The sequence below is a fragment of the Calypte anna genome, chromosome 8, assembly GCF_003957555.1.
Source record: "Calypte anna isolate BGI_N300 chromosome 8, bCalAnn1_v1.p, whole genome shotgun sequence".
Lineage (NCBI taxonomy): Eukaryota > Metazoa > Chordata > Aves > Apodiformes > Trochilidae > Calypte > Calypte anna.
This window is the reverse complement of record NC_044254.1, coordinates 8,315,622-8,337,915: the sequence shown is the minus strand read 5'-3', so window position 1 is coordinate 8,337,915 and position 22,294 is coordinate 8,315,622. Positions and strand designations below refer to the sequence as shown.

Genomic DNA, 22,294 nt, shown 5'->3' with positions numbered 1-22,294 from the left:
ATTTCTTGCCTAAAATGTATTTTGAATGTATGCCTACAGGCTCTGGTTTTAGTATGACAAAACCTCCCCTTATGCTCAATGAAATTTTCATGATTGATAATGTGTCTGTTTTTAATCTTGAAATTACTATTTTGTTTATTCCAACTGGTTAGAGTAGAGTTTAATTTTAGCCTTGGCAAACTCATTTTCAAGTGGAAGTCTATACAGAAAAAAAACCCCAAACCCAAAAAACAAACAACTATGATATCTGGATTAAAATTATCCAGTAGTTCTTAAAAATAAATTGCTTCTAAGTGGTAGAGAAGCGAATCAAACCAAAATCTAACACCTTTGCTTCCAAAATGAAATACTTCATAGCTTTTTCAAGAGAAAATGTGTATCCTCAGATTTACTGTCATCCAGCAGAATGAGGATCTGTTGATGCTGGCTGTGTCCTTAAGGCAGTGGAGTCAGTGGAAAGGTCTTACTGGTGTCAGATGTGTCCAGATACCTCCAGTGGACCTCTATTCAGGATACCTCTGTTGTTCTGGAATTAAGACTACTCAAGCTCCCAGTAACTGCATTGGGTTGAAACATTCCTGGGAAATGAAATAGTGCTGGCACAAGGAAGGATGAGAGTGTGCTGCTGATAGCACCAGCAGGTGATAGTGGCTCTGCCAGAGTTGCTTTCTGTCTTGTCTTAAACTTTGAAGCATGTGAAATCTAAAATGTCTTACACACTTAGTAATTACAGCTATTTTGGGTGTTACTTATAGCTGTGTAAGAATTCAGTTGCTTTTTTTGTCTGACTGCTTATGGCCCAAAGTTATTTCCATCTTCCATAGGTCCCAGAGGACAGGGTGTATAGAAAAAATGGATCCATTGTGTAGTTCTTACTCTTCTCCCTTCTAATCACATAATAATTTCTTTCTTTAGTCTGCTGCTTCCCTGCTGGTGAAAAACATCATGCCAGAACAATGGTACAAATGGCTAATATGGCAGGAGACAATCTTACCAGAAGCAACTTTAGTAATACAAAACAGGGCAAAGCATTGTTGACTGAAAATGAAATAATTGAGACTCGGCATTAGATTGTTAAATTCTGTTGTAGATTTCATCCTGTCTTCCCTTGCTCTCTGCTCTGTAAGACAAGCAGATGACATCTGCTTTTTCATCTCAGACTTTTCTCAAGCTCTGCAGATGAGTAACCAGCAAGGGACAGGGCATTCCATGTGAGGAAACTACTGTTTTCTATGAAGTTACTGTAACACCCTTTTGGTTATCTTCTGTTTTAAATCATAACATCTTTTTAAAAAATTATTATGCAAAATTCACCACTGAATTGTGAGCTATGAACCTTACTCCTTATCCTGTAGCAACTCAAGTACTAAAGCCTGGTATAATATGTGAAAATCTATCAGATTCATGTGATATTTGTATATATAGATATGTAGATAGAGATACACACGTGTGTATATGTCAGTTGTTTTGAAGTTACTAATATGCTGGACTTCTCTCAGCAAGCACTAGTGGCACACTTTATTTCAGAGTTGGTATTAACTACTGAAAGTTAAGCCTGGATGTCTGATTGGAGTCAGAGTGCTCTGATTCTTGCAGGGTGGAATATTTAATTGCATGGATCGTGGCAGTAATTATACAAATGAGGTCAATACTAAAGAGATTATATTATCTTGTTAATTATTTAAATAATAGCACAAGTTTTATTTAAAAAATAAAAAAAGATTCCAGCTAAAGCCTGTTGTCTGGGTCAAAATAGTGTGTGGAAGCCAGTTGTGCTGATTCTGTGCTCTCCTAAGAGAGCAGCAGGAACCCAGGAGGTACAAGACTGTTTACACTCTTTTCAAGGCTGCAGGCATGCTGTTAGGGGATGCATTGCACCAGCTCTCTGCTTTTGATGGCTTTGTTCTTTTATTCTGATGAGGTATTAAATACATGTTTCAATTGCTCATGCTAACTAGATAGGTACTTGCTCTGGTGTTTTTGTTTTTATCAGTGTAACTTACAAAAGCTTTTGGGATTTTGTTGCTTGTGTATGAATAAGTTTGATTAGTATTTGGATACACTTTATGAGAAAGGAGGAATTGATCTAATGAGATTGCTATTTTTCAAAATTATTAGTGTCTAAATGTTACACATAATTATTTAGATTAAGGATATTTTGGAATGAATCCCTTTGTAACTTTGAGAAAAAACCTTAACCTAGATGATGGCAACTTTGTGCACTTCAAGTAAGCTTTATCAGGTTAAGATGCTTTCCTGTGATTTCCCAACACTTTGTCTTTGAAATTTGTATTGTTTTTATTGAAGAGTGCTGTCTGTGTAAGGCAGCAGTGCTTTCTGTCCATGCAAATCCCAGCTGATAGACAAGCAGCAGAAAAACAATCAGAGGTGTATTTATATTTGCTAACTGCACTGTGAGAAGAGAAATTAATCTGTTTGGCTCTGAAAAAATTCTGTGAAATAACTGAATAGCTGCCCACATAGACATTCTGGGAACACCCAGGATCATCAAGACCCTTGTATTTTTTTTTTTTTTCTTTTCTTTTTTTTGATACTTCTATTTTTCAAGTCATAAAAGCCCAAAACTGAAAATTCAGACTTTCTCGAAATTTTAAGGATGGGTTGCAACATAAAATATGCTTGTTTTCAGGGTTGTGGAAGTTTTGTTTTATAGAGCTTTTAAGTTAAAAATGTTGAACTTGATCAGCATATGGTACTGGCTAGCTTCATCTCTACCAGCTCTTTTGTTGTCTTGTTATTGTTATAGGTTTTAATGACAGTTGTAAGCCATAGCTCTGGATGCAGGGGTTAGTCCACCCTGGGGAGGAGAGGGAGAAACAGCAGTGTGGATTATGGAAATATGAATTGATCTAAAAAGCAGCTCTCTTGTAACAGAATGGAACGCAAAGAAAGACTGGGGAGAAGCTGGTGAAAAGACGATGGAATATGATGTGAAAATGATCATTTGAATGCTTTCCTTTTCATTCCCAGCTGCTGTGTTCTGGTGAAAAGGCACGCATTTGTATATCTTAAGGCTGGGTGAAAAAGGGCCAGATGAATGGAATTACTTGTTAGATATGTTTTCATTTTGAGTCAAATAAATTATGTGCATTTTAATAGACTGTATGCATATGTTAGCCATCTTTTTTATCATACAGCTGTGATATTGAGGGATTACATTTGGTAGAAGAGTTCTTTTCTCTGTTTGCTCAAATAAGTACAGTATTAATATTTGACTGTCCTTCAAATATTCTGTATCAGTCTATCAGAAATAACTGTTTTGTGATTTGGCTTATTCCTACAGCCTTCAGCAACTTGCCAAAGAAGGAAAAAAAAAAATCACTGATGGGTGAACCAGTGATGACAATCATTTGGAACATCTTCCAGAAAGACTGCCAAATTGTCGTGTGTGATGTTGTTGTTGATTGACCTCAACTGCCCTCAGAATATTCCAGTCTAATGTCGCCTAATTCCTTATTCTGTGTGACATTCTTCTTTCTCATCTATCTACTTACATCCACTTTAGTCTTAGATATGTTGCCTGTTTTACTTTCAGTATTACTTTTGTCTCAAACTTACTGCTGCTCTTTGAGGAACGTCCAAACTCACTCAGTCTCTTTTTATATTTGGTACTCAATTGCTGAACCTTGTGTTTGGTTCTTGACTCTTGCTCAAGCAGCTCCAGACAGGTGATCAGGAAGGGACATTAGTCTATCAGAATATAATTATTTCTGGTTCTCATTACTTCTGTATAAGTTTTCAAGGCATTGTAAACTACTTGGCTGGTAGGCTCACTTTGCTTCTTCCCTAAGCAGTTGCATTGAGTTTCTGGTTTTGGGGTGAGTCTGTTTCTGTCTGAAATCATTCATAAAAGTACAATCAGTAACAAAAGATCCAAATCTGAGGAATAAGTTGTCTCTGAGGCTGTAGTGGATACTTACCTCTGTCCTGTGTCCTTCACTAGAGGCTACTGGCCACTGGGTCAGCACAGACTTAGTACATCAGTTCGTGAATTTTAAACTAAATTTGGGAATAGGAAGACCTTTTTCAATTTACAGAGAAATCCTGCTGTAGAAACAGACTTTTTATTAATTTCAGTAAGTATGGTGGATACTTGGGTTAGATTTATGTCTTCCCTGAACATGGACAATTTCATTCTTCTGCATTAAAGTGGAGCTGCCAAAAATATTCCTGGCTTTAGCTGCCTGTAGCTGCTAGTGCTGTCTGACTAGCTCTTAGCTGTTCCAAGTTGGCTTGCACTATATTGGAGGTCTAAAGTAAGCTGACTTGGTGCTGAAGTGGCTGATGGATGTTCACATGCACAAACACTAACCTGAAATTGTTGCAGAGTCATCTGTACCAATGATGAGCTGTCAGGGAGCCAGAAGGTCTTGACAGACTTAGCTATAGGTGAAGTACATTGTGTATCTCCTTGGGAAAAAAATAGATCTAATTGTATGCCTGTTGCCTTTTATTTGTTTGTTATACTTAGTCTTCATCTGGTAACACAAGAGATGTCAGTACTTTAAGCTCATTTCTGTCTTCCCTGTCCCTCTTTGTTCTTGCAGTTGTTTTATCTCTTTGATTTTGGACTAGATGATCTTGAGGGTCCTTTCCAACCACGATGATTCTATGCTTTTTCAACACTGTTGATAATATCTGAGGCTTAGATGTAGTGAAACAAGAAATAATGGTTTCCTTTACAAAAATATCACTAGTGGTAATTATGAAACATTAATCCTAGCAGGTCCCATAAGAGCTGATTTCCTTTCCCAGTTCCTTTTCTTCTGGCTTTAGATTCTTATAAGTCAAGGCACTCACCCCACTCCTGCGATGGGTTTCACTGCCCTTGGCAACTTAATGTGGGTCCCTGACTTCCCCTGAACATTTTGGGGTGGATAAGCCCAGTCAAAGTTTTACCTTTTTAACTGTCTCACCTTATTTAACTGCATGAGCCACTCCCTACTGCAGATATTTTCTCTGGAATGATACCTGATTAGTTTAGTAACTTACGTGACAAGTTATTTATTAACTGCTCTTATGTTTCTGCATTGCCAGCAAAATCAGGATTTCTTCATGGCATATGGTGTGCAGCCATTTTATGAAAAAATCCATGGACAGTTCTGATTCTTGAAGCACATCGCCTGCCATAAGACACAGTTTCACTCCCCAGCCTGAACAGGACAATTCTTGCATATAAGCAATCTGCAGGTCTTGTACTGACCTCTGGGTACCTCAGTACTGGGTACATTTTACTGGGTAGATCAGTTCTTAAGTAGAAGCTTTCCAGGCAATCCTACTGTTAAGACTCTTTTTCAGGGCTATTCTTTAGGTAACTAATGCAGTAGTTATTTATACTTAGGATCTAGTTTAGAAAAAGGAACAATTTGATGTGTCATTCTCAGACTGCTTTGTAGTCATAATGTTTGTTTGCTTGCTTCTGAAATATGCCAGGGTGAAAGCATAATGGTTAGAAAACTGTGGGAGTCATACAGCATGAAGTAGGATTTTGATGGGGGTGGAGTTTTTTCTTTGTTTGTTTTTCACCTGTCAGCCTGTGAAATAATGTTTTATGGAAAAATGCAGACTTTTTACAGATGACACCAAGAGGAGGCTTTGAAGAAGTTCAGTAGTTCATGAAAAAGTTTGTTGGTTGTACATCAAACCTTTGATGACCTGTATTGAAAAGACAACATTGTGCTGTGTATGGGTGGAAACTAGTATCTAATTTATGAAATTTATTTTAACTAGTTTCTCCATTCTGCCTCAAAACCAGTGTTCTCCTTTTCTTGCAGTTCTGTTTGCCTGGCTTCTGTGTGTTGTGAATCTTCTGCCCTGGATAACTCCATTAAAATTGTATTTGGGTTTTTTTGTTTTTCTTTTATAATTAGTACTGTGCATAATTTGAAGTCTCTGGTGAAATACTGGAATAGATGGAGGAAAAAAAATTAGAATGTATTTGCAGCAAAGTATGCTTGGAGTTGAAATGAATCTGACATGTACCAAGTGTCATCAAGAAGAGTTTGCCATGCTTGAATTTTTATGACTTTTTAAAGTATATTTTATTTTTATGGAAGTTAAGTATTTGTCATTTGTAATATACTTCTATAGTTAATTTTCCTTAAAAAATTTTATTTCTTTGATTGAGAAGAAAATCTTGCAAATGGGAGCCTTTTGACCCAAGTGTCAGCTAATCTGTACTTGTAATCGTCCTTTATACTATTTTGTAAACATTTCTGAGGCTGCAAACTTCACTTTAAAGCAATATATTGAGTAGGCAGAGTTGGATATGTTGCAAATAATCTTTCTCTCTTGAGCTATCAATATTCAAAGGTGGAATGAAAAAAACTATAAGGTAGAAGATAAATAAGAACAAATTTTAGTGTTTTATTTTATACTGGTTATTTTCTCAACACTGAAAAGACAGCATCTGAGCAGCATGTGCAGGAGGTTCCCAGTGCTGCTGCCAAAGATGTGTCTTAACTGGTGTTGTAAGCAGTGGAAAATCTTAGTAAGTCTTGAGTGAAACCAGAATTGCTGCTGCCTTAGCTATGCAGGATGACATGTGGATTTTAACATGGCCTTCAAATACCTGGATTCTGGAAGTGACTTTTACCTTACCTCTAGTTAAAGATAATGTCTCTGAGTTTCTAGATGCTGTCATGGAAAGTGTGTATTAATAAAAATTCACTTTTTTCCTACAGCATGATGATAGAAGAATGTGTGTGTCATTCTCTCTCTCTCTTTTTTTTTTTTTTTTTTTTTTTTTTGTGGGGGGGGTGGTTGGGTTTTGGTTTTTTTTTTTGGTACAAAATGTAATGAGCACTTGAATATAATACTCTACTATCTTAAGAGTTAAATATTGTTTCTACAGTCTCAGAAGTGGAGACGGAAGAGCATACTTCTTGTTTTTCCCAGCTCTCTGATATCCCCTGGGGAATAATGGTCTCTCTGACATAAGTCAGGGAAGTGAGGGAAAGTGTTTATTAGTGCATGGGATAGAAATATTATGTGCTTGCTAGAGCTGTATGATAAAGTATTATTTCTCTTGGTTTTGATTGCCTTACCAGTAAGGAGGGTAGATGGTAACATTTCAGTCTCTGTTTAATTCTAACAGGAACTTTCTTTGGGAAGAAGAGATTTGTCAGTTGTTACCAGTTCTGGAAAGTTGAGGGGGTTTTTTAGCAGCTAAATTAACTTGCACTGAAATTCATATTGTTTTAACTGTTCTGCTATTTGTAACTGAGCTTGTTATTTTAAAGTGAATTTGGGTCACTCTATTCTCTGCTGGACACAACTGTGCCTGAAAAATGCTTCATTTTTAACTGTTTACACAATGAGATTCAGGAACTATTATACAAACAGAATATAACATTTTATAGCTTACTAAAAATTTCTGAATCTGTGGTTGTTTAAGAAGCTTTGCTCTTCAGTCTTGCAGATTAGTGAGATTAACAATGGTTTTTAAAGTATTCAGGGTTAATGGATACATTTGTTCTTTTCTCCTTGTAAGGTGCCTTTGAAAGATATTCCAGGAGCAGTAGATTTATGTGTACTGCTTGGGAAGCCAACCCTAGTCTGCTGTACAGGACAAGAGTGTTCTGAAGTGTGTGATGCCAGCTGAAGTCTGCCTCACTGGTAGATAACATGTCAGAGTTCTACTCTTTAATTTTCTTTCATTTATTTTTTATTTACTGTTAGTTCTAAGTTCAGTAGCAGATACGGCTAACCATTAGATCTCCACTGCCACCTCTACAATAGCTACTTGTTTACATGACTTTGCTTCTCTAAGATCTCAAGTTTGTTACCTTGTTGCTTACAGAATCACAGAATCAGGATTGGAAAAGACCACTAAGATCACTGCATCCATCTGTAAACATTCCCCCTGAATAAAATACATACATCAATATCTGTATCACCCACTAGAACATGTCCTGAAGTGCCTCATCTACAGGGTTTTTAATACCTCTGGGGATGGTGACTCCTCCACCTCCCTGTGCAGCCCATTCCAATGTCTAACTGCTCTCTCAGTAAGGAATTTCTTCCTCAGATCTAGTCTCAACCTTCCCTGGTGCAACTTCAGCCCATTTCCTCTGCTCATCATTATTCACTTGAGGGAAGAGGTCAGCATCCACATCCTTACAACCTCCTTTCCAGGTAGCAGTAGCAAGCAATAAGGTCTCCTCTCAGCCTTCGCTTTCCAAACTAAACATTCCCAATTTCCTCAGTCTCTCCTCACAGGGCTTGTTCTCCAGACCCTTCATCTGCTTGGTTGTCCTTCTCTGAGCTCACTCCAGCAGCAAAATGTTTCTCTTGTAGTTAAGAGCTCAGAACTGAACACAGGACTCAAGGTGTGGTCTCACCAGTGCGGAGCACAGGGGCACAGTCAATTCCCTTCTCCTGCTGGCCACACTACTCCTGATACAGCCAGGATGCTGTTGGAATTCTTGAGAACACCTGAGAACACTGCTGGCTCATATTCAGCTGGGTATCAACCAACACGCCCAGGTTCTTTTCTGCTTGGCAGCTTTCCAGCCACTCCTCTCCAAGCCTGTAATATTTCATGGGGTTGTTTGACCAAAGTGCAGGACCTGACACCTGGCCCTGTTAAACCTCATTTTATTGACCTTGGCTTACTGGTCCAGCCTGTCCATGTCCCTTTGCAGAGCCTTCCTACACTTGAGCAGATCAACACTCCCACCCAACTTGGTCTCGTCTGTAAATTTGATGAGGAAGCCCTCACTCCTTTCATCTAGAACATTAATGAAGAGATTGAACAGGTCTGGCCCCAAAACTGAGCCCTGGGGAACACCACTGGTGAATGGTTACCAATTGGATCTAGAATCTTACAGTCCTGCAACTATGTCGTCATGATTTAACAGTGGCCTTGTTGCTCTGCATAGCACAAAGAGCAGTGAAACTAAGCAACCAAAAATCTTCAGCTGTTTGTCTGGCAGGAGCAGATAGGTGAACCAAACTTCTTTTCATCCTTCCCTGAGGCACATAACTGAGAACTGGCCAAGTGGAGAAGAGACAGGGAGCAGGAACAAGAGAAATTAACCCTGATTGTAATTCTGTAAGTGATGTCCTCATTTGTGGATATTCAGCTCCTCATTGTTTTCAGACAACAAAAATTTCTCCGAATAAGCTTTAGAAAGACGAAAACATTACTTTTTAGAGAGTGAGTGTTCTTCTAAAAGACTTGGTGTTCAAGCATTGTGAGCAGCCTGATTCTTCTGAATGTCAGTCGTATGCTGCAGGGCCTCTCCAGTTGTAGTTTACATGGGAACCAACTAAATGAGGATCAAAAATTGTTCTCAGCAGTGGAATTGAATTTGTGTTGTGTGTGTCAAAGCAATCTACAGTTGTAGAAATGTGCACATAGCTCAGCTTAGAGAAAGCTTAGAAAGTTTTAAACTTTCTTGAATCCGTTGGTGACAACTTCTGCTTCTGTTCAGAATAACCTTCCCCTTCAGGTGTTTTTCAGGGATGTATGAACTCATATGTGCCAACTGTATTGATATAGAATTAGGTGTCAGAAAACCCATCACTATCCACGATTTACTCTGAAAATTGTGAGATGAAAAGAGCAGGTGTATTCTGAGGGAGCTACTATTACCTAGATATTACCTTTTTATCTTCTGGGGACAGAAGTAAAACAGCTTAGAGGGCACATCTGTGGGTCTGTGTTTTGCCCCCCATACAGCACTGACACTCCTGTGCTGCACAGTTGTATTACTCTCACTGTTCTACATCACGGCTGTGTTCACCCCATGGTGTTGCACGTGACTTTCATGGGAATACCCCATAAATATGACTTTCATTCCAGTATACAAAGTGGGACTCTTTGTTAAGTCTGGAAAACTTTTGTTTCAAAGGATTCATAAAAGTTGGGAAAATGTAATGATACTCTTCTTCATGAGTATCCCTGAACTCCTGAAAATTCTAACTTATATGTACACTTTATTTAACAAATATGGAAATTATGATTAAAATATTGAGATCTCTCATGTTTAAAAAAGGGTTTTTAAAAAAAAGTAGAAAAAGCCATGTACAAGCGTAACAGATAATCACTGAATGATGCACTTTGGAGAGAGGCATATAGAGGTTAAAAATAGTTATGGAGGCTTGTGAATTACTTTCATAATTTAGACGTTTGGATTTCCCTTATTCAAACATATGGATCTTTCTTGTAACTACAGTTTTGTGATGAGATTTTAAGCACAGGTAAGAGCTAAGTGTCTGCAATATAACTGATGCTGCTGGCTTTGCATGGTCCCTGCTGTGAGTGTGTGTGGCTTCAGAGGAAGGAAAAGTCAGTGGTGAGGACAGAGCTTGCCTTTTCTTCTACTGTTTAAGTGGCAGCATTAGAATTTCACCTCTGTGGAGCCATAATAATGATGGTCTCAGTGCTGCAAGATGTTAAGCAGCCTGGCTTTGATTTAAGAATAAACCTAAAACTGCTTAAGTTCAGGCATTTAAATATTTCCACTGAAGTGAAGTTATTGAGTCAGAAATACCTGTCATGACAGTCTTAAATCTCAAGTATTTCTCTTGTTTGTATGTTTTGACTGGCACAGCCTGAGGTAAGGAATGGTGAAATAAGAGTCCCCTTCAAGGAAAGACCAGAGAGCAAGTTGGGTTAAGAATGAAGAAGATGTTGGAATTGGAGATGGAGATTTGAGTAGGGAAGACTGATAAGAAGAACTGGGAGACCTGCAGTCAGGTGTTCTCAAGAGAGGACTTATAGAGAGGTTAGTAGGGAAAGAAACTTGGAGCAGGAAGAAAGTAAGAGTTTTGAAGGAGAACTGAGTTCTCCCATAGAAAGCAGCTCCTGTATTTTCTTCCAGCTAGTGACCTGCAGCGTTTCTTGTCCTTGTGGAAAAAGAAATGAGTATCCTGCCAAGTCACTGTGCACTACAATGCACACTGAACAGCCATGAAGATTTCATGTGCTTGGATCAATTGACTGTGGTATAAAAAAAAAAATAAAATCCTATCCTTTCTAGTTAATAAGGAAATGGTGTACATCTTGAATCTAACCAAAATGACTAACCAGTAATTTCACTTAAGAGCTAGATTTTGAGTTATCAGGAGCTTTTTTCCAGAAAACTGACATATGTGAGTTCAAAAAAATTTTCTTACACCTTTTACGTGGCTTTATAAAATGATGATAAACATAAGAAGTTGTATGGGTATCAAAATAAGTAAGGAATAATAAATATTACTTGTTTTTTAGGCTTCTATATAATATCTCCATGTAGAGCCAGTGAGCATGACCAGGCCAGGCTGGAGTGGTGTAGTGCAAGTGATGACAGTGAATAAATAAAACCACTGGAGCATGAGCATGTGAGATTGCAAGTTTCTGCTGCTATGTTGTAGGCATAAAGAATATACTTTCTTAATTACCATTTCCATTTTTGTTCCAGCTTTCTGTGGGGGAAGTAGCGTACTCTTATTCACATTATATTAATTTTCTTCTTTCTTTTGGAGCTTTAATATGGAATAAAATAATTATCCATAAACATAGCAATTAACCTCAATTGTGTATATAAGTGTAGATGTTTATTTGCTACTTGAAAGCACATTTTTGAAGCTATGAAAAGACAATAAATGCATTATAATTTTTCTGAGAATGTGTATGTTGATTCAGGAGGAAGTCTTGGCTGAGTTATAGATCTTTAAAAATGATGACCCCTTAGGAGACTGAGCTTAGTGTTCCTCAATAGAGAGGCTACTGAAAGTACCAAGTATAATTGTACATGAATAGTGACTGTGTATTTGAATGTGTATATGCTATCATTTGCATTTTAAATTTGTCTAGGAGCATCTGGGGGTATCTTGTTTTCTTCTGTTTTAAAAATCTGAATAGCACCTGTAATTAAGGGAGAAAACTGAGCCCTGGAAGCTAGGTAGGACTTCCATCTATTGATCTGTGTAAACCCGGCTTACGCTGTCAGGGGAGTAGCAGTCAACTGCTGAGCTGCTTTGTCACTGACATAAGCTGAGAGAGAGTTGGCTTTTTTTTTCCTTTTTTTTTTTTTTTTTTTTTTTGTCTATACTGTTTATACACCACTCTATAGACCTGCTGGCTGGTTGAATTTTAAAGACTGTGGAGGTTTAAAGACTTGTCCCCTGAGGGATGCTCCTGCCAGTTGGGAAGCGAGCTGAGGCTGCTCTGCAGAAGTTGTGTGCACGTGTGCTGGCTGCGGGGGACGGGGCAGAGCAGGGGAAATGCTGGCCTGCAGCTCAGCCTGGAAAATGCTGCAAAACATACCCATAATTTTCAGTTGTTTAGTCAAAATATTGAGCTAATACCTTTGGTGGGGTTTTTTTGTTTTTGTTTGCTTTTTCTTGTGTGATAATTTATTCTGAGAGGATACAATGGGGAACATAAATGAATACATTTCCATACTCGGTTCTGTGTCACTGCTAAGCTCACTAGGCAGCAATTAAAATCCTCAGAAATAAGGAGGAAATTACTTCCTATAATGTGAGAATAGGTGCAGATTTGGAAAGACAATTTAAATAGAATATAAAATGCTTTATATAGAATGAGCTTTATGAACCTGAAGTAAGAGACCGTTTGGAAATGTTTAGGAAATTTCTGAGGTAAAAGTTTTGGTTATCTTGTTCTGATTTTTTTTTTTGTCAGTTTATTATTACTTCTACCAGCACCAAGTGCCTACAGAAATTAAAATATGTACATGTTCTGTTTGTATTTTGATCCTCATGCTTCTACACTGACCACTCACAGCACTCCGCGTGATGCTTGTGCAGTTTCCTTTAGAGAATATGTAATGTGATTGTTGATAATTAACTTAATAATCTTTCTCAAAACACAATAAATGGCTTTCATATCCTCCTTTGTCTCTGCTGGCAAAGTAAAAGTTCCAAAGTTTTCTTGAACTCTCTTGCTTGGCTTAGAAATTCTAGAAAAAAACACTTTGTACTGTCTGATGATTTACAGGGACATATCATATAACTTTAAAATGTTGCAACTAACATACTCATGTTGTATTCAGAGGTATCATTTTCCTGAATATTTTTCCCTTGCTGATTAACTTGCATGGATTCTTTGTTTTACACTATGCACTGAGCCAGGCAAATACTTGAAGTAAATGGTCATTGTGGTGTGTAGGAATTTAAATTCATTATTTTCCCTAATGGGAGTTGACTGTTCAACATGCAATAAACCGAGAGTTCAGGCTGGAGAGTGTTAACATCTTCGATCAAGTTCTTAAACCCCCATGTGCAGCTCTAGAAATTTTCAATCAATATACATTTTTCTACAAACCCACACCTTGTGGGATAACTTGTGTATACAGTAGTATATCTGTCTCTGTTGGTCAGCTACAGAAAGGGAATTCTGTAGCTTTCTGACAAACTGCATTGACATCGACTGTCTCTTAGCTGAAGCATTGCACAGAGGGTTGCTTTTTCTACTTGGAAGCAGAGAAATAAAGCCTGTTTTTCTGGGATTTTGTAAGGTCATTGTTTAATATTTGCTGCTAACTGATCTAGCAATTAACTTCTTTTTTTTTTTTTTTTTTTTTTTTTTTTTTTTTTTAAGACATACGTTCACCAGCTTGAGAGCATTTTTATATTTTAATTAACACGTTTTATTTGCCACTAAACAGCTTCTTAAATAAAATTCTGCAAGAAAGAGTGACATTATACTTTCATATTTATAGTAGGAATGTTGATTTAGGAGGTTCTGCTCCCTTGCCCCCACCCCACCCATCCCCCCTTCCCTTTATTAATAGTGAGGCTGGCTTGTGAAACCCAAAGAGTTAATCATATAAATTTCTCCTTTGGACCAGCAGACGATTTCCATCATTTTCAGCATTTGACTATGGAACATGTATAGAGTTGTTATACCTCTCTGTAATTCATTCTGCTGCCAACTTCATTCCCTTTTCTCTGCCTGCATTTTAATTGAAACAACATTTGTATTTTTGAGCCAGGATCTGTCAGAAGTCCCTGTGGCTAGTCTGTGGTACAAGTAGCAGCAGACGTGGCTTACCCATATGGTGTGGTGCTTCTTGTAAAATCCATATGGCCTTGTTGAAGGGAATCCCAGCGGGGATGTGAAGGGTGTTAATACCCTTCAGGCCAGGCCTTTCCCTCCTGGGGTGTCTATGGCATTGTCTTTGCAATCTGCCAAAGCACAAACTTAATTCCTTTTTAATAATCAATTATTTCAGTCCAGGAACGTGCGCTGTATCTTTTGCAATCACATATTCCTTGAATTTATTATTTGTTATGAGTTTTTTTTCTTTTTTTCTTTTTTTTTTTTTTTTGGTAAAAGTGAGCTATAGGGCAGTTGCTAGCAAATACAGGAAAAAACCTTTTCAAAATCCTAACTTTATTTCTTTTACTTCTATTTACAGGAAGTACTGAATAGCGTTCCAAAGTTCTGCTTTCCTTTTGACATTGAAAGGTATGTGATACAGTTATAGTTTCTTTTAAAAAAGATTTCATAGAAGATTATATTTAGCATAGTTGCAAGGAAAGATTTAAAGAAAAGGTAAACATACTGTACTCCTTAAACTTGCACTTGAAGATTAAAAGAACCTATCATTTGCGTTCAAGTAAGTGTGAAATCACTGGTAGGAAATTATTGCAGAAAAATGCAATCTTCACAGAATTTTATGGATAGCTCTTTCAAGACAGAGCTATCAGCTCTGTCAAGATACATTTCTGGTTTCCAGTTTTGTCCATTATAGTTGTAAACACCATCTGTTTTAATATAAAGATATAACATAGTTTCTTTCAAACAGCAAGCATCATAAAAAAAATGCTACAGTGAACCAGGACATAGAAACTTACTGAGCAGTACTGAGAATGTGTTGTTTGAATTCAAAGAAATTAAGAGTCAAAAAGCATGTAAGTAACTGAATATGCAATTGATTTTTCTCAGAGAAGAATCCAGGACGATTATTTTAAATTAATTAGCTCTTACCTTTCTGGTATCGGTTGTAACTTCCATGTGATGCTGCTAGTCCTTTAAATTATCAATATAAAAACAATTTAATTAAAATATTTATTTAATTTTGTAAAAATAATGACTGTTAAGTAATGTTAAGTACTAACTCAGTTTGGAATGTGCTACCTCAGTCTGGAAAATTCATTGACCAAGTCAGCAATGCTTGAATTAGAAGCTTGGTTTGCATAATTAATGAAAGCTGCACCTAGGTAGTGTGCAGGCTGAGCTGGTTTCAGAACAACATTGGCATCAGTTGTAGATGGAGACTCAAAGATGAGAAGTATCTGTTAGATGTAAGGAGCTGCTGTGTCTGGAGTAAAAGGCAGTGGGTGTACAGAGGAAAGAAATCTTGAAGAAAAGCACACTTGCAAAATCAAGATCTTCATAAATGCAACTTCCCTGAAGTAAACTAACTTCATTTAGTCTTTTATAGTTGAATTTAATTAAGTTGTTTGGGGCTTGAGCTGGTTAAGCTCACTGTCTTTTAAGCTGTTTTAATGACTTAACTAATACCTCTGTCAGTGATGGCTTTCAAGCATTGAAGTCTTCAATGTGCTTAAGGTATGAACAGAATTCTGTTTAAAATTGGTAATGAAGATGAATAATGGAAATAAAATTTGTGATTAACAGAAAAAAGGTGAGGTTCTGTTGCTGCCATCCAGTGGCAAGAAGATAATCGGTGGCAGCAAATAATGATTTCAAATAACTTGTCTTGAATTAACTATTTCTGTTGAGCCATTCAGAATATGCTGAGTTTTGTGTATGAGATGTGTGAGCTCAATCAATAAATTGTGGGAATAAATGAATTTATGGCATAGCTGGGTATGTATTTTAGCTGACCATCTGAAGGGGGAAATACAATAAAGAAAAAAGCAAGGAAAATCTTACGGGATGTTTGTTGTTAATCTGTTAATACCCTTCCGTGCCCCCCCTTCCAGACATCCTTTTTTGACTCTTGGCCTCATACTTGTCTGTACTCCCAGCTTCTCGTGTAGCTGGGTTTTAGGGGGGTTGTGTGAGAGCTAGGCAATGAGATCTCATGAGAGTATAAAGGAAGCATGGACAAGGAGGAGGGACAGAGCTGTTGTGGAGAAAAGCACAGAAATCCTGGAAGCTCACTGAAGAAAGCAGGCAGTTATTACCTGACAAGTTGGTTGTGTGAACAACTCACTGGCTGTGCAGTTTGTGTACCAGCTACTGCTCACATTAGGAATTTTCTATAGTGTAGATACATTACCACTTTTTTTTTTTTAAGAAAACAGTTGTCTTCTGCTTTCTCACTTTTAATTTTGTTTTTAAATTTAGACTGATAAATTATTGAGAAGAACACTGTTTCAGCTCCTTTTTATATGTCTTTTTTCCAGTGGAAATTAAAGATGTGACAAGCATTTAAATTTTTGTCTAGCCATAAATGTACTTTTCACTTGCCTAGTGAATATTTGCATGTAGATATATATATTTAATATATGTATTTTTTTCCTCCTATAGAGGATAATGATAGACCATACATCTAATACCCCCAAGTATTTTACAGGCAGCTTCAATGACAATTTATTAACAGAAAACTTCATGTCAGCAGACATACTTACTTCATCTTTTATGCAGATGTTATAAATAGCTGTATACTAATCATTCTAATTATAAAGTACATACTGTGAATGGTGATTAAAAATTTAGAGGTAGCATACATTAAATTGATACAGTCAAGCCAAAAAACCACACAATGGTGTAATGTTTTGACCATGACTTCAGCTTTGAGTTTTATATGTAACTTTTAAATGAAAGCAAGCACATTATTTCATTACTGCTTGTTAAGGCTTATATTTTGTTTTGAAAGTGTAGGAAATGAATTGCATCATAGATGATCTTGAGAATTTGCTCCAAGAACCTATGTCTTTTTTTGTGTGCCAATAAATGACTCTAGGCTTACTAAATGGCACAATTGTTTTACATTCTAGCAATTTGCTTGTAGATGTTTACAAAGAAGCTCTCTTTTTTCCTGCTGAAGAATTTCTTCCTTACTTATTTCTTCCTTACTTATTTCTATATGGAATAGGAGGAACTAACATTTGAGAATGTAGTGATTTTAATTTTCTTTTTAATGTTTGCTAAACTGATACTGCTAAACTGAGCACCTCGTTCTCTTATTCCTTGAATCCTTTATGCAAATTCTGCATGGTTTTCTTCACTTTTTGTCTAGCCATAAATGCACTTTTCATTTGTCTAGTGAATATGTGCATATTCCAATAGTCTCCATAGACTCCAATAGTCTTCCATATTTTCACTCCTCCACCCAAAACTCCCATGTAACTTTGCAGAGATCCCACACCTTGGTCTCTAGATCCATCAGTTACTCAGCTGGCTCATAACTAATGAGCATGCAAGGTCTCTTCTTCCTTTTGGTCCCATTTCAAATTCAGTCCTGTATTGAGCTACTCCACAATTGTGTCTGTGCTTTGAATCCCTCTCATTTGTCTTGTCCATAAATATTTCCCTCCTCTCCTTGCCTTCCTCTGTCTTTTTCCTTTCAGGATGCATTTCTTTTGCAGAATGTATAGCATCCATGGCTTTTTAGTTAAGACATGTTGGAAACTGCCCATAGGATCAGCACAGAGGCAATAATGTGTAACCTCATGTTTCCTGCTCTTTGCTCACCTGCTCACAGGGAAGTGCTGTATTCTGTGTAAGGGTGCTAATATTCTGTATTCTGTGCTGTATTCTGGAGTGTTAGAAGTGGCTCTGCTGCTCCTGCTGTAGGGTATTTCTCATTAGCAGTAGAATATTGCTCAGGTATGGGAATTACTATGCCTCTAATTCAGCCCATTATCTATTATTATCTATTAGCCCATAATCTATTCAGCCATTATCTATCTATCTATGGGATTCAGCCCATTAGTTATGATGGCAGGAGTAACATCACTTTCACTACCCTGTTCTGGATAATGCTATTTCTGTAGGTATTTCTAGTAAAATTCTGAGTGCAGAAACACAGCTATAATGAAGACAAATGCAAAGCAATGGCTGGGGAAGTGATTAGATTTTCAGGTCTTGTGAAAGGCAATTGTAAGATACTTTACACAAAAATGTTCACATTAAAGTAAATAGTTGAGGAAGAAAAGTAAACAATTGGGAACTATTTCAATCTGTACAGGTGAAGATGATTAAACAATAGTGTTTCCCTTACACTTCACTCATGCTGGTTAGTTTGCAGTCTGGGTTGTGCACTGAAGTTTCCAGCATTGCTTTGGTGCAGTTGAGTTCTTTCCATCTTCATCTCATTGTCTGATGGCATGTAGTGTGAAATGTATGTGTAAGAGAAGGCTTGTTAACAACAGGTTGCAGCATGAACTGTGCACCATGGAAGAGTGTAACTTGGTTTTGACTGTGGCTTGTTTGTTTTCCATGTGTGTACAGAAGTGGAGCCATTTGAGGAGAAATCTGGGCACACTGAGGGAGCTGCCACGTGCTCCTATTGAGCCTGGGCCAGGTATGGTGGCCAGGGCCCCTGGATGGAGCAGGCTTGTGTTGTGATTGAAATGCCCCCATGTTTGTGGTTTCTTTTAGTGCTTCTATTGTGCCAGAAACATAACCCAAATTATAAGCTAACTATTAATTTTATTTTTGTGTCAGAAACATAACACAAAATATAAGCTAACTATTTATTTTATTTTTGTGAATTTGCTTATTACAGTTTATTGTAGCTTTGTACATTGTACATTGCTCAAGTGAGATAGGTCATTGGACCTGAGATGGAGAATACAGTCCCTGAAGTTTAAGATTTGGGTACAGCAGTGAGTTGAAGGCCCAAACTAGGGTTACTGTCTCCCCAGTCACCCTCACCTTGAACCACTATTGTAACATCTGCTTTTCAAAGTCCTTCAAGAAAGGGTTTCTAATCTATTCTCTGGCCTGGAGATAATCAGGTTGAATAGCTGGTGGAGTTTGCTTTTCAGCATCAGGTGGGGAGATTAAATACATTTGGAATTTTCAGGTTTAGGTAGCAGCTGCCAAAACTTAAATCAGGACTGTATACTTTAGTTACACTGGCCAAGTATGTGTATCTGACAGTTGAAAATTAATACCAGTAACTTTGTTTTCTTTTAAAATTAAGTCATCAAAATCTGTATTCTCATGAGTAAAGTCTCTCATGTTTTTAAACTCTGAAAAATCTCTGCAATTCAAAACTCTTTAAAAATTCTTCAGATTTTAAGCAAAAATATTTTAAAACACCTCTAGGTCCTAAACAGATTCATTTGGAAGAAGAGCAGTTATTACTGAGAACAAGGAATAAATTTAATTATTAGATATTCTGGGTTTTGTTCGAAGAAGAGATTTAATCATCTCTTTCAAGGCAGCCTTAAAATGAGGCCTGAACAAAAGCTTTAGTGTAAACAAAAATCTTTAAAATTACTCTTTACCTACTCCACGAGTAACGAAGAGCCTTTTCTGCATTGTGTAGGTAGGCACTTAAATTTTCAAAACTATTTTTATTCCTGTAGTGAACTGTAATAACCTTGAAAGAGCCCATTGTAGTCAGCAGGGTTAATAAGTATTTACACACATTCTTAGCTATTAGTGATTTATTGTTGTTAAACTAAGATTAAATGTAAATATGCAGGGCAGGAGTTGAAAGTCAGTCAAAAGCAAGGCAAAGGAATGAGTGAGTAGGAGGTGAGCGATGGTTGAGAACAATTTGTGCCTGCTTGACCTGCTCAAGTGAGTAGATCATGCTGTCTTCAAATAGCTGACCAGAACAGGGCTTTGCAGAAAGCTTTTTAAACTCTGCCACCTGGTCCTGCACTCTGATAGAAAGTCAAGATAAAACTTTGTATAGGGAATTCTGGTGTCTAATAATTGCATTTTACCTGTCTTGATTTTCATGTTAAGGAAAATTTGAGGGGCATCATTGCTGTTGTTCAGTAGCAGATCCAGGAGCTGCTCCCTGCCTCTAATGGTGGGACTTGTGGGCGACCTGAGTGTGGAGTGAAAGGGAGAGGCATGAGCCACAAGGGAAGATGTTGAGTTGGAATGATGAGATGGGATTAGACTTGCCTCCTGCTGAACTCACAATAGCTTTACGGGGCAATAGCAATAGCAGAACTGAAAGTCTATTTGTAAAGTGCTCTTGTATAGTGACATTTTTATATTTAATTGCAGTATGGGTATTTTCCCATATCATCTTCAGGTTCTGGGAAGGAAGGACACAAGTAACTTCAAGCAAGTGATCCAAACTGGTGTCAGGTTTTGGGGCTAAGGAATTGTTTTCAAGCAGTAATGGAGAAGTCATATGCCTGGCATGCATGTGCACAGTACATTAAACACAGTGCCTGCATAGATGGGCATCTATTATAAAAATTAATTTTTATGAGTTATTGATGATCTCTTTGGCTTAAGGTGGTGCATAGACAACCCACAGTAACCATGCCAGGTGTTCTTATGGTGTAAGAAAATTCCCACTTTGGCTGTAGGAAGCTCCAGGCCTAATGGTGGGATGCAGCAGAGCAAAGAAGAGGTGGGAGCAGTGTCATGTCAGGAAACCCAGGATTTGGACTGGACCCCCTTGCTTTCCAGTCTCCTTCTCAGAGAGGAGCCTGGGTGTGGCTGGATCCAATCCTCCTCCCAGGCCTGGGTTTCTCCCATAGGGTAATCAAACTATGACAGCTAGAGGAAAACTCAACCAACCCACACCCTTTTATCAGATTAAGGTAAAATGTCACTCAAGGTCTATATTTGAACATAAGAACTATGGAAGGTATTAAAGCTGATACTATGATTATTATATATGCTGCACAATCATAAAGGCTGATTATTTAGGTCACAAAAGTCATAATACATGGATGTTAAAGCTGTGCAACCTGGAAAAGATTGTGGTTACTTAATGATTTTAGGAAAGAGAAAGAGAAAGTGAGGGAGTAGGAGAACAGTTAAGAGTTAAATTAAGAGAGAGGAACGGAAAATCACCAGTCCTGGATCCAGCGTTGGGACAGCCAATGGGGAAAGGTTGGTGGTAATGAAACTCCGGTGCAGCCCCTCATTTTATAGGGCTGTCTCCTTTCTTTCATAAGGAGTAAGTGTGGCTGAGGCATCACGGCTGAGCAGCCAGAATGGACTTCAGCCCCTTCTGTTCCTCGGTTGTTTTCATCCTCAATGTTATCTTTACCTTGATATGCAAGACTTGGGCAATATGCAGCCCCTTTGTGTCTGTCCTCTCCAGTGATCCCTTTGGAAATGCTAATGAGAATTTGTTCCAGTGTTCAAAAAAGTGGTGTGGCACCACCCCTGCTGACCTGTTCTATTGGAGTATTGATGGAGGAGGGGATTCCAATGGTTCGTCCATCCAGTTCCTTACAAGCAGGAGGCAGCCAAGGTACCTGCAAATGGTGCCTTACCAGTGCTGCCAGCTGACCAGCCACAGCCCAAGCCCCCTGCCCCAGCATGCCCAGGGATACTGAAACCACTCTGCAGGTTTCTGTGGGGATCTGCTCTCAGGAATAAAGAGGAAAATGCAAAGATGTGAAATTGAAAATGGCATCATTGTCAGGGGAGCAGTAATGCATTGTTATTGATGGCTTTCTGTTGTATCAGGCATAACACATGGGCAGCATCCTAGCTATGCAGAACCTGAAAAATGGACTGAGTGAAAGGCATTCAGCATTTACTGTTCAAAGAGCACAGTCTTGTCCCAGTCTATTGGAGACAAGCAAGGGAAATGCTTATCTTTATGACTTGAGCTTAATTACATAACTAAACCAAGTCCATTAATTATCAGGGGTTTCTAGTGATTGTATTGGGCTAAAGGTATCTTGTAATGCTTTGTATGCTCAGCACAGGCTTTTGTTTCAGCCTCAACACTGGATGTTCATGAGGAATTAGACCAAACTGAAAAGAATGGGTGACTGCAATCTGGGTAGTGGTGTCACTTAACTCATCTTTAAGCTTTTGTCACACACGTGTTAAGCAGTGTGATGTGCATGTGTAACTTTTCTTGCCCTTTGACCATCTTTTAATTTATTCTTTTCTAGGGAACTTTTTCACATTTTATTTTGGTGGAGATTTAGTAAAACCCCACAACCAAAAAAGCCAACTCAAGCAGGGGATAAATTATTGTGATAAATTAAAATAATTAAGAATAATTATTTTGTGCTCTTAAATAGGAAGAAAGTGAGATCTGTGATGGTTTTCAGCTTCCATGGGAATTCTTTTTCAGCTTGGTATCTAAGAATGAACTGCATATGACACATGTTAATCATAGCTCTTATTTGCTGGTGCTTAAGTATTCTGCTGCAGAAAGATCATGTAAGAATG

General features: G+C 37.8%; 1 protein-coding gene across 1 annotated transcript in view; it reads left to right on the top strand.

Annotated features, from left to right (window-relative positions):
• Nucleotides 1-22,294, top strand: part of DENND1B (DENN domain containing 1B) — a 149,083-nt gene that overhangs the window by 37,540 nt on the left and 89,249 nt on the right. Inside the window, exon 4 of the mRNA XM_030455220.1 lies at nt 14,394-14,443. Within this exon, the coding sequence (XP_030311080.1) occupies nt 14,394-14,443 (50 nt within the window). The remainder of the gene's footprint in view (nt 1-14,393; nt 14,444-22,294) is intronic.